Source organism: Pundamilia nyererei, unplaced genomic scaffold (genome assembly GCF_000239375.1).
Source record: "Pundamilia nyererei isolate P.nyererei 1_Seehausen unplaced genomic scaffold, PunNye1.0 scaffold00113, whole genome shotgun sequence".
In the NCBI taxonomy this organism is placed as follows: domain Eukaryota; kingdom Metazoa; phylum Chordata; class Actinopteri; order Cichliformes; family Cichlidae; genus Pundamilia; species Pundamilia nyererei.
This window is the reverse complement of record NW_005187514.1, coordinates 59,198-72,390: the sequence shown is the minus strand read 5'-3', so window position 1 is coordinate 72,390 and position 13,193 is coordinate 59,198. Positions and strand designations below refer to the sequence as shown.

The following is a 13,193-nucleotide window of genomic DNA, read 5'->3' as shown; positions in this document are numbered from 1 at the left end:
GGAGTCAAAGAGGAGGTACTGGTCCGTGTGTGTGGGCTTCCGGTAAACTTCGATGTTGAGTTTGCCGTTCTCTTCAATGTGCACAGCGCAGTCCAGGAAAGGCAAACAGTCGTCCTTTGTGTCTTCCCAGAGCTAATGATAGTTATATAAGAGCAGATGCATGCTGGTGCAATAAGCTGTACGTCCAATGGATGCATGATCTGATTAGTCAACTAATCGCAAAAATAATCGGTGACTAGTCGACTATCAAAATAATCGTTTGTGGCAGCCCTAATGGCGAGTAGCCTTCAGTAATAGTAATAAAAATCACACAATAGTACTTTCATGTAGTTGTAAAAAGCATGATAATACATTAAGTAATCCAAAGTATTCAGAATACATTACGCTCATTGAGTAATGTAACGGAATATGTTACAAAATACATTTTGGGGCATGTATTCTGTAATCTGTAATAGAATACATTTTAAAAGTAACCTTCCCAATACTGAGTATACAGAAGACCTTTATTGCTTAAGCAGCACGTTTCCGCTTGTAGCCTTCATCAGGGTCATCATCAATTTAATACTGCAGCACTGATTCAATACCTGCAGCATCATCATCCGGAGGGATCCATCCTTATGCTTCTCCAAAGAGAGAGAGCTCAGCATCTTTAGTCACATAGCACAACAGTGGTAACTACATTTACTGCCTTTAAAAAAATAAAAAATAAATTAAAAAAACCCACCCCAAAATAAAGACCGGAATAATCAGAAGCTAACAACAAATTACTTTGTGTACCTCACCTCACAAAGCTGTCTTTACAAACTTACACATTACTAATTGCTGTGACTTACTAAAGGTTACTAAAGTGTGCATGGATGCATTAGCATAACTAGATAGATAATTTGCAAGATGACACCCTAAGTAGCTGTGAAAATGTTTTATTCTAATACGGTTAAAAGAGGAAGTCTAACCTAATGCATCTAATATTACGTGATGTACTGTTAGACCTCACCCATAGTACTCATTGTGCAAGAAGCATGGCTCATTCAGTAACTGTTGTAACATCAACAAATATCATCAATGTTTGAATAATAAGATCATGTCACTGTAAAACCCGGAATGTAACATATCCCGTGTCTAAGACGCAACAGGACTACGAGAGGAGACAGACAACAAAAGCTATCGTTAGTTTCACTATATTTCACATTGTGGAGAAGTAGTTTCAAAAGGAATTTTCGGAGAGACTTCCAAAGTGAAAAGGAAATCGCATGCAGTGTTGTCTCACAAATCTACAGTGTATTATTGGCAAATATAAAGGAAAATAATAAACTGTTCCATGAATGTAATAATCATTCGAGCTTAGCCTTGCAGAACACAACCTGAGCCAATTTATTTACGAAATGCAGAGAGAGATGAAAGTGAAATCCATCTCATTGTATTGTATTGTATGGTTTAGACAGCAAACAAAAATGTGTGAGGATCCACTGTGGATCCACAAGGGCTTTGTGGTGAAAAGACACCAAGTGGTAGGTGCCGGTCAGGGCATTGTTTACCAGCTTTGTCACCACACATGCTTTTGCATATTGACAGTTGATGTGGTTAAAAAAGAAAAAAAACTTGTTAGTTACTTTCGTGTGAAGGTGACTGGACAGACTGTTAAAACAGAAAATATCTTACTCCTCAGTGTCCTGTTCTAATGCCGAGAGAAATATTTCCATCCATCTGAAAACAAAGAAGCCCTAAAATGATACGTTTCAGCAGATAAATTAAACCCGGTGGCATCTAACTTTCAGCAAAATACCCTATTAAGATCTTTATTAGTTTTAGTGGTTTTGATGTAGACTTTATTTCTCTTCTTTGATATCATGGCCTCACCAGAAGGACTGAGTAGAAGCCTGGCTGGGTCTCCCACTGCCGGAGCTGCTCCTCCGCAGGCTTGAGCACAGCTGTGTCCTGACTGGTAGCTTGGGTTAAGGCCTGCAGCACCACTGAACTGGCACTGTCCATATCCATAGCTGGATATATCTGAAGGAAAACAAAAGGGGAGGGAGAGAAGGAGAGACAGATAGAAAGCAGAATTTATTTTTTCTGTCCGTGAAAAGTTCTGGTTGAGCTGGGAGTAAAACCTTTCAAAATAGTTTCAGTGTAGCTAAAGCTGATGCAGTCAAATTACATCTACAAAAAAAAAATGTCAGTACAAGGAATTTCTGTTGCTTTGTCTGTGGCTGCATCTTTTTCCATCTTATTTTTATTATAGATCAAGCAGTGCTGAAATCACTGTCAAACTGACTGGGAAAGAAACAAACCCATCCGAATAAAGAGAAGCGCACCTAATAGAAACACTGACAGTCATCTCGGCTGTACAAAGAGCTGTTCTGTCCCAGATAGAATTCAAGCACCCCAGCTTCACACGTCCAAAGGTGTTTTTCAGTCTCAAAGGAAGTACCCGAGTCACTTTCACAGTCTGAATAATGAACTGTTGCCTAACCAGGCCTACACTGATAACATGAATCCTTCATTATGAGCTCAACCTTTCATGAAGGGATTAACAGATTTTGTTTCCCTTTTTTTAAAAACACTCTCCTCAGTACAAAACAAAACGAGCCATTTACAATATGAATAAAAAAATACATTTATTAGTGTTATTCCAAATACATTACATTAAAAACGTTTTTAAATAATCCTTTTAACAAACCAGTCATATTAAATTGGCACAGAATTCATTTTAAGTGCCATCCGTGAAATCATTAGTAGTATGGTGGCTGACTTTTCATGACTAGGTTAGAAAAACAGCATAGGGAACAACAAGACTGCCATCTACAGTCCAAAAGTAAATATCCTGCACCACAAAACACTGTGTGCGTCTGTAACTACATGTGCATTAAGAATGCATCAGGAGCATTGCGGCCGGTGCAATTTTCACATTACAAAGTATAATTATTTTAGTGCACAGTCCATGCATTATACATTACCATTATTAATTTTGATTATAGTAAGACTAGTACCAGTCAATTCTTAAAGACATTAATGAAGGTCGACTTTGTGAGCACAGTCATCTTGATTTAAGATAAACATTCACCTACAAATTGATAAGCGTTTCCTCACAGATAAACTTTACCTTGGTGGGCCACCCAGACATAATAAGAGTTACCAAGTATACTTTAAGTAATTCGAGCTTATTCCCCCCCCCCCCTTATTTGCCTATGTAAATGATGCTATCAGTGATCAGTGTCCAGGTTGTTATTGTGGCAATGTGGTTTCTGCTTTCTCTGAGAGTGGAAGCAGAACTGCTGCGAACTGGAGGGTCACTCCAACTGGAAACTGCAGAAAGTGACTACTGATTCAAGTGCCGCTACAGTGAGTTTACTGAGCCTGCAGACCAGAATAAGGACTGTCACCAGCTGCAGTCTAAGACGGTGGAATTCGAAGTTCATCTGCAGGATGAAAGGCTCATTCTGCAGAGCCAACTGATTATAATATTCACTTATTTTTCACAAAGCACTTGACAAATAAGATTTTCTCCTTTTATTTACAGGGAGGGGGTACTTCTACACTTTCATTTCCAACTCACATTCCACTCTTGTGACTGTTGACAACGCTTTCCTGACCATCTCCATGCAAACTGAATCAGAAATGGCAAAAAAGGATTTCACTCCAAAGAATCCAATAATTCAGTCCAATAAAAATCCCTTGTTTTGACATCTGTAACTTACGTCATATTTTTATTTCTATTTTCTTTCCTTAAGTATGGCGTCTTGACAGTCACCCTTCTATTAATACTATTTGCTAATTTTTGTATGTTTGTTACACTTAAATGTTTAGATCATCAAAAAATTTAAATATTAGACACAAAAAGCAGTTTCTAAATGAAGGTGTTTATTATTACGGGGAGAGAAAAAAATCCAAACTTATATGGCCCTGTGTGAAAAACTGATTGCCCCCTAAACCTAATAATGGCTGGGCCACTCTTACCAGCAACAAGTGCAATGAGTCTTTTACAGAGAGGAGTTTTGGCTCATCTCAACCCCATTGTAAGATTTTCAAGCATGAACTGCCTTTTTATTCTATATTCAAGTTGAGGTCAGAAACAGATGGCCGGATATTCTACTTAAGGATGTTTTGGTAGACAGCAGAATTCAGCAAGTCTTCCAGGTCCTGAGGCAATAAAACAGCCCCAGACCACTACACTACCAGCACCATATTTTACTTTTGGTGCGATTTTCCTTTTCTGAAAAGCTGTTTCTTTTATGCCAGATGTAATGGGACAGACACCTTCCAAAAAGTTCAACATTTGTCTCATCAGTCCACAGAGAATTTTCCCAAAAGTCTTTGGGATCATCAAGATGTTTCTGGCAAAACTGAGATGAGTCTTTATGTTCCTTTTGCTCAGCAGTGGATTTTGTCTTAGAATTCTGCCATGCAAGCCATTTTTGCCCAGTCACTAGGGCTGGGCCATATCATACCGTTCACGGTAATACCGGTATAATGTTGGGCAACGACAAGGAAATGAAATATCGCGATAGAATATGGGTAAAACGCGCAAGCGCAGTGCCTTAGTTTTCATACGCACATGGCAAAAAAGGCACGGCGGTGACGGAGAAAGACAAGGACGAAAGCGGATCGTTGAATGAAACGGATGAACCAGAATTGGTTTGTAAAAATGGTGCAACGACAGTGGTGTGGAACTGGTTTAGCTTTCGTCCGTCAGATACAGAACAAAGCACTATTTTTGGTAGAGCATGCCAGCGGACCGTCGTTATTACCGTGTTGTTTGGAAAATACGGCACACTTAAAATCAAACCTTTGATTTTTCTGAAAATCGTGCCCCTTATAATCCCATGTGCCTTATGTTTGGATTCTGGTTGTGTTTACTGACCTCGAAACGATTTTATGTGGTACACGGCGCTCGAAAATCTGTCAAATGTTTTAGTACGACTTTGCTAAGCTACGAACCCGCACCGCTTGATGGATTGTCGGAACATTACGGCTATCGTAGGCAGGAGCCTCGCGGAGTGATACGTACTGTGCTTCAACATAATATTACCGTATTGTGTGTGTATAATCTCTTTTTAAGTTTTGTGGATGTTATACATGGTTATGCTGAGGATATGTCGGCCAATTTCCACTGGAAATGCCTTTTGGTTAAACTGTCAGCAAGGAATTTGCACTGTTACGTTTTTATACAACTTTAATGTAAAAAAACAGTTGCTTGTTTAAGTGAAAATACATTGATGGGGTTTTTTTTGCACTAATAAAATTGTGGAGTTGTAAAGTATTTTCTCTAGTGTCAATTATATCGTCAGTTATATCGTTATCGCAAATTTTCAAATCTATATCGTGATAAATATTTTTGGTTATATCGCCCTGCTCTACCAGTCACTTTCTTATTGTTGAATCATGAACTCTGACCTTGACTGAGACATGTGAAGCCTGCGGTTCTTTAATGTTGTTCTGGGTACTTTGTGAGCTCCTAGATGAGACGTCGATGTGCTCTTGGAGTAATTGTGGTAGGCCGGTCACTCCTGGGAAGCTTCACCACTGTTCCAAGTTTTCTCCATTTGTGTATAATGGCTCTCACTTTGGTTCAATGGAGTCCCAAAGCCTTACAAATGGCTATATGTAACCCTTTCCGCCTCACAGATTTCAGTGACTTCGTTTCACAGGCGTTTCTTCAGATCGTGGCATGATGTGTTGCTTTTAGAGCTCTTTTAGCCTGTTTCACTTTGTCAGACAGATTCTATTTCAGTGGTTTCTTGATTCAGCAGGTCTGCCAGTAATAATGCCCGAGTGTGTTTAGTAAAACTGAACTCAGCTTGTGGTCAAAGTTAATTCATGATCTAACAGGAGGGGCAATTACTTTTTTACAGGAACAGGTAGATTTTGATAACTTGCCTCCCTTAATCAGTGAAATCATCTTTTAAAAACTGGATTTTGTATTCATTGGGGTTATCGTCATCTAATACAAAAAAAATTGATGATCTGAAACATGCAAGTGTGTCAAATATGCAAAACACAGGGGAATCAGGAAGAGGGTAAACATTATTTTCACACCACTGTATGTAGACATAACACTGCTTTATCCCTTTAATTGGGTGCCTCTTTCGACATGAATGCTTCATAGGTCATAGTAAGTCGTTCAACAAAAATACCCTCCTCTGAAAATGGTCATGACAAACAGACCTGTAGCAATACTGGGGAACTATCACTCAAGGCCATGAAGGGAAAAAAAAAAAAAAAAAACACTAAGAAAGTCCGACTCATTGGAAGCAACAGAAATGAAGGTTGGTTCAAGAGTTTTAGACAGTACTGTATGTTTACTGCAGAAACTAAAGTTAAATAGTGATTAGTCAGTAAAATAAAATAAAAAAATATGATACAAAAAAAGAAAAATGTGTTTTTGGTTTAATCTTCTCTTGTTTAAAGTTTAGTAGAGTTTAAATCCAGTCTAAAAGCTTAAAAAAAACAAAAAAAAACAGGGTGCAGCAACAGAAACTCAGCTGGTACCGAAATGACAATGAGTGTTATGTGGAGCATTCAAGCACTGAAATGCTTGCAAAGCAGAGGGAAAAAATTAGAAACTTGGATAAAATCCAGTTTTTGAAATGTTGTATAGAAGGGCGGATTTGACAGAGAGCCTAGTCTTGGCTCCAGCAGTAGCAGCTAATAACGTTACACTCAACCCTCTGAGAAAAGCACAGGAGGACAGGCTCTGTCCCCAAACTCCTCCCCCATGCAAGACCAATACTGCTGAGGTTTGATCAAAAGGTAAATAAAGATGTTCCGCTCTCTGCAGTCAAATTTAACAACAAAACAATAAAATTATACTAAAATACAAAAAGGTTACATCCGTTGGACTTGGGGTTACCAAGGTAGCCCACACATAGTACCTAAGGTATACACCAAGTTTACCTTAGGTACTAAAAAACCGTGTCGAGCACTGCTGAGCTGACCTGAGTAGGTACTAATGGAAGGGCTTTAAGTGAGCATGTAGTGGCAAATGAAATAAGCCTTTGGATGAACAATGATGGCATTGTGATTTTGCCAGGCAGTTCCTATTAAATACCATCTATTAAAAATGTTTATTTAGGTAATATATGCTTTAATATAATAACTTATTTTCCTATGGTTAGTGATGTTATAGGACAAATTTCTGGTGAGGAGGAATACATTATTAAAGCATTACTGAAACAAATTCTGATAACACAGAATCTGCAGATTGACTTCAATCAGTAGCATTATGAGTTTAAGTCGTGCTTATCTTTTCTGTAATGTAATAAAATATCATCCATTTAGAAAACGGACCTGTGTGAGCTGCATGGTTTGCTAGGACATTGTCTACTGATATACTGATAATCTCACTGTCATGGACGGCTGTTTTATACAAAGAAGGTTTACAGAGCAACATTTTAAACTATTTTAAAGTGATTTAAATATGGTTTCAGTGGCAATTTCCAGAGTGGAAACTGAATCTCAAGATAGTTTCAGGATTATCTAGCTTACTCTTGGTGGGTATTTTAGTTAAAGACATCATTAAAATGGTGGTAGTCAGTAGACCACTGTAATATACCAAAATTCTTTTTCATGACACATGCTTTAACTTTTACCAGAAAAAAAACCCACCACGGCCCAAAAAGAAACAAAGCACTTAAGACAGTTTTTTGTTTTCCCTACAGTGACATACAGTATGAGAATGTGCTCTGTTCTGATCACATACTGCTTTTTTTGTTTTACCACTGTAAGATTCACAACCTTAAACTTGTTCATCCACAATCCAAATCTGCATAACTATTCACGGTCCTTGGTGAGTGTAATGAGACAAACCTGGGGCAAGTCTGACTGCAGGAGCAAGACCAATGTGTCAACCTCAAATTGCTATTTAGTAGCTCAAAAGGTAGCTACTTCAATAATCTCCAACAAAGCACAAAAGAGGGAAAGAAAGCTGTTCCCGCTGAAGATAGAAGAAACAAACTTGTTTTGCCACTTAAGACAGAAACAGGCCACTGAGTACAGCCAAGCTACAAAGGAAGATTATACCAGCACCTAATGATGTGTGACTCAAACAAATCACTCCAATTACCACTGTTGTAGCCCTCACTAGTTCACATGAAGAGCAAAAGATGGACGTAAAATTGCACGGTGGAAAAGCTGGGCGTTTCGCATTCTGTTAAAAAGCTCAACGCAGGAGAGATCATCCCACGCAGAAAATATTTTCTAGTTTTATTATCTGACGATGCTGTGCAGTTTCTGAAGCGTTACAAGGTTAAGATACTTTATTTACTGTTAAGCTAAAGTGTTATTTTATACTTCAAATCATATGCTGTGTCACTGGATTTAAGGCTGCTGGCACCTTCTTTCAGTAATCACTCTTGACAACAGCTAATTGTAAAATGATAGAAAATACCCCTTAATTTACATACATGAAATGCTACTACCTGAATATCGTGATATGATTTGGGGGTTATATCACCCACGCGTAAATTGCCAACACATGAGGCTAATCCAGCGGTAGGCAGCTAAATATTGTTTTGCACTTGCCGTAGCTTCTGTCGCTAACACTAGCTTGCTGTCAAATGTTGGCTCGGTTGACAAGAAAGCTAGGGTGGCAATTGCAGGGGCTATCGGTACATTTACTGATTTACCTCCAACTAAAGCTACGGTAACACACGCCTGGACATTTTACACTATATATAGCTATATGTGTCTACAGGCCTTTAGTCAAAGCAAGGATTTGTTATGATTGTACAAACGCAGTCGCTAGCATGTCTACGCAGTGGGTTAGTTTGTTTCTGAAGCACAGAAGGAACCAAAACAAGCTCAGTGGCGTGGGGTAATAGTGGGGCAGAATTTTTAAACTAATGTGATTCACATTTGCCTTTTACTACTGCTGTAGGATTCGCAAATATAGTCCAACTTGCTGTAGTCTTGCCCCAGTGCGCGTCATCTATAATCAAAATACCGCTCACTCACTAAAGAACCGGGGTGGGCAGAGTTCATAATCGTGCATATACCCCAAAACACCAAAGCTAACTTTAGGCTGACTAGCTAGCAAGCTTGAACTTATTCTATCCAAACCAACGTCCGTCAGTAGTATTTGTCCTGGCAACCAATTAAATATTTCTACAAAGACATATGAAGCTGGACTCACCTAAAAGAAAAGCAGTAGAAAACAGAATCTGTGCTTGTAACAGTGGCTGCTAAAGCGCTGCCAGTGGTAATGTAATGAGAGGTGGAAACACACGCTTGTAGGAATGGCGCGGGGAGAACAGCAGGCGCGTGTTGATGACGTAGGATCAGCGGCAGGCTGCTTCATCATGAGTAAAGAGAGCCCTGTTCAATATCATGTGATTCTATAATAGACTGTGTCTATTTTGCTTTTTTATACGAACCCCCTGACATTGTGTTTGCTATTTTGTATTTGTATATCTGTATTTTGTGCTTTTTCAATTAAAAAAAAAAAAAGAGTAAAGAGAGCCAATCGCTGTTTAGTATACTGACACCAAAAAATCTGGCTGCTGAATTTTTGTATTTTGTTTGTTTTTGTTGGAAGTATTTTAAAGTTAATTCCGTCCTGAACTGGAAACCAGTGAAGTTACTTCAGTACTGGGGTAATATGTTCAAATTTCAATGTGCCTGTAAGGACTCTGGCCACTGTATTCTGAACAAGCTGAAGTAACCCTACTGATGATTTGGCAAACAGATCATTACAGTAGTCTAGCCTGCTTGATATGAATGCATAGACCCATTTTTCAAAGTCAGTCTCAGAAATATATTTTCTAACTTTTCATACACTTGTTAAGTGGTAGAAAGCTGTTCTGGCGACCTTATTTGTATAATTATCCAAACTGAGTTCCAAAATAATGCCAAGGTTCCTGACTTGGTCACTGTGTTCAGAGAGAAGAAGATAAACATGGACAAAATTCTGTTTCTGACATTTTTGGTGCAATCACAAATATTTCTGTCTTGTCTCTGTTCAGTTCTGAAAAGTTTCTATACATCCATCAGTTAATGTTATCAGTGCAGCTTATTAAACTGTGAACAGTAGTTAGATGATTAAAGAAAAATAAAAAGCACAACTGTGTATCATCTGCATAAGAATAGTAGGACATATTATTATTCTTTTTGATAGTGCCAAGCACATACTAAAGGACATTTTAGTATCTTGTTTAATATTTGTCTATTTAAACTTGCATAGAGACCATGCATTATTCAGATATACAGTTTCATGATTACTTAATTTCCTGATTTACTTTAATTATCTTTTTTTTCTAGTTCAGTACATTAGTTCTAGTATGTTTCCAGGGTGGGCTTTCTCATTTCAGTTCAGTTTTTGTTTGTTTGTTTGTTTGTTTGTAAGTCCCAAAAAGTTGATTCTGTACATCTGGACATAGCGTTTTCAGTGGGAAAAACATTCCATCGCTCATCCAAGTGACGTCTTCAGTCTTAGCGATTTCCCTACCAGGATGATTGAGCATGCATCAAGACGTTTGTTTGTAAGTTTCTTTTTTATATATAATTTGACAATATGGTCAGTTTTCAGGGGTGATGCAAACACAGCACTTTGTGAAGGTGGCTTTGTAATATAAAATTCAATAAATAGATCAGTGTGTCCTCTGATTTTAAGTGTCAACAGATTTAACTAAAACTAAAGACACAGGTCTATATATTTCTTTTATTTTTGTGAGCAATATTGTTTTGTCTGTTTTTTTATTTTGTTTAAATATCTATTTGTTTACATCTACTGTTTGTTAAGGTTTAATTAATTATTATAATCATGATACCTTCTGTACTGTTTGTCGTTCATTATGATTCCCCAGGATCTCAAGCTGTTTTCTCAGAAAAGGTCGGCTGTCCTATAAGGCTTGTGTTTATGTGATGCTGTTTCATTAAATATGCATCGCTAATTTCTTCACAATTTGGCCTCAGTCAGAAAACCAAAGAAAAACTTCATTTTGTATTTGCTGAAAAACTCTAAAGGGCTACGACTCATCATTTTCTCGGTGGAACAACGCACTTTTGGGTTGAGTTGTGCCAAAACTTGATTTCCAGCATTTTGCCAAAAAGTGATTGCCTGTATTTAAACTGCTATAAATAACTTTTTTGCCTATATGTCAATTGTGTCCAGTCCATCATGAATGATATCAAGTCATCTTGAGCCACAAACAACATTCCTATCACAAGGTGAAAGCCGCAATCACTTTTTTGCAAAGCGACTTTTATTTATCATGTTAAAAGGTCTCACTTACATTAAAAAATGTATTTTAAGAGTAATCTGGCCAAGAGAATAGCAGAAATTGCAACAAATATAACAATAGGTCTATAAGGATATTTTAAGTGGCCTTAAAGGGTTGGATTGGTTATAAAGTAGGTACAATAACACAAAGTCATCACTTGAAAAATGTTAATTTTGAAATTTTATATATAACCCCATTTGTAAATCATGCTCATAAAGTCTATTTCCCAATACAAGTAAAGACATTAACGTAAAAAAAATTGAAAAGAAAAAAAGAAAAAAAAATAAACTGGAAAAAAGAAATTGAAAAACAATCACTTTTTTGCCTGAAGGGCCACTATGCACCTGCCGAACAAGCAGTGACAGCAGTCCATTGGTTCATTTTCATGACTGACACTGGATTGCCCAATCAAATCTCGTAACGTGACCGGCCCCTCCCATAGCTATGCTGTGTGCTCATGGATCAAATGGCGAGAAGGTGGAGCTGGAAAGCTGAGAGAAAATAGTAAAAACAAAAATAGATGCAATAAAATGTGCCAAACTAACAGACATGTTAGCTGTCGGGGCTGCTGCACCGTGAACAGTAGTACCAGCAACAAGTAGTAACCAGGCCTCACAGTCAGAGGAGCGTGCTGCTGCTAGCACCAGCTGAGGGGAACACACACATATATATATATATATCCCAAAATATTCTCCGTGTCGTCTTGTTTTGATCTCTGATCCCTAAATGTGGCTTGTATTCAAGGAATTCTCTAATCTTGCACATGGCATGTGGTCATTCACTGGGGGGAAAGGCATAACCCAGAGTACACAGGATAGTTATCTGTAGAGTGTATCTGTAGAGTGTAGACGAGTTTATCTTCTCACATAATCTCAAACTGCTTGATTTAGATTTTCTTACCACTAGGTGGCAGAGATATTTCAAAGCAGATGTACAGGCACGCAGCCTTTAGGTTATCAGGTCAGAATCTTGACCAATGTATAAATGAAAACTGCTTATTTTAAAAACCTGGAAGTTATACAAGACAAAGTGGACCACATTTCTGTCAGTCTATCATCGGTGACACCAGAGATAAACAAATCATGCAATCACACATTTATGTTGGCTCCCAAGAGAGTATTCATTCCTCTCTGTGGTTTACCACACAATAAGTATTATGCATTTACTGAATACTGATCACATCAAATAAATATAGTTTACCACATAAAGCAACCTACTCAGTGCAAGACACCAACTGACTAAATGTGCCCTATTTCAGTATTTCTCAAAATCAGAGTAATTTGATATTTGTGTGGAAAATGCTGGTCAAATAGCCTTTAATGTGTTCTGGGCAATAAGCAGACATATTACAGACATATCACTTAAGTATCTGAGAAAGTACAAGTACTGTGAGAAACTAGTTCGCCTTTTTGCACATAGCCCATTGTCAGGTGACATGCAGAACATGTTTTTCCACACTGTTATCTAACTGTAAATCATAGTGACACTAATCCCTATCAGTCTTCGTTTGAATTTCGGTGGCCATTTCACTGAAGGCTGTGTATTAATTGGGATAACTTACAATTATGGTACACATGTCAAGAAAAAAGCTTTCTAGACATTATAACGACAAGAAAGATGATCACTTTTGACAAACAATGGATTTGTTGATACAAACAGAATAGAAGAGAAATATCCTTTATTGTCCCTCGTTGGGAAATTCACGTGTTACAGCAGCAAAGTGAAAGGCAGACAGAACTTGCAGATTCAAGTAAAGAATATCAAATAAAAAATGAGAAATGACAATTTTACAAATACTTGATCAGACATTGCGGCGCTAAAGGTGAGTGAGACTTTTTTTAAATGAAAATGAAGTCATAATGCAGCTGCTCAGAACACGATCAGATTTAATTACACACTTAGCACTCTTCCATACCTACCAGCCTAAGTTTGTGTGTGTGTGTGTGTGTGTGTGTGTGTGTGTGTGTGTGTGTGTGTGTG

At 37.9% G+C, this 13,193-nt stretch overlaps 1 protein-coding gene across 1 annotated transcript in view; it reads right to left on the bottom strand.

Moving 5' to 3' along the window:
* The window catches only part of ipo11 (importin 11), a 116,990-nt gene extending 107,732 nt beyond the window's left edge, over positions 1-9,258 (bottom strand). Inside the window, exons 1-2 of the mRNA XM_005741806.1 lie at positions 9,128-9,258; positions 1,858-2,007 (exon numbers count right to left, since the gene is read on the bottom strand). Of these exons, the coding sequence (XP_005741863.1) occupies positions 1,858-1,995 (138 nt within the window). The 5' untranslated portion in view covers positions 1,996-2,007; positions 9,128-9,258. The remainder of the gene's footprint in view (positions 1-1,857; positions 2,008-9,127) is intronic.
* Positions 9,259-13,193: the final 3,935 nt, after the last annotated feature.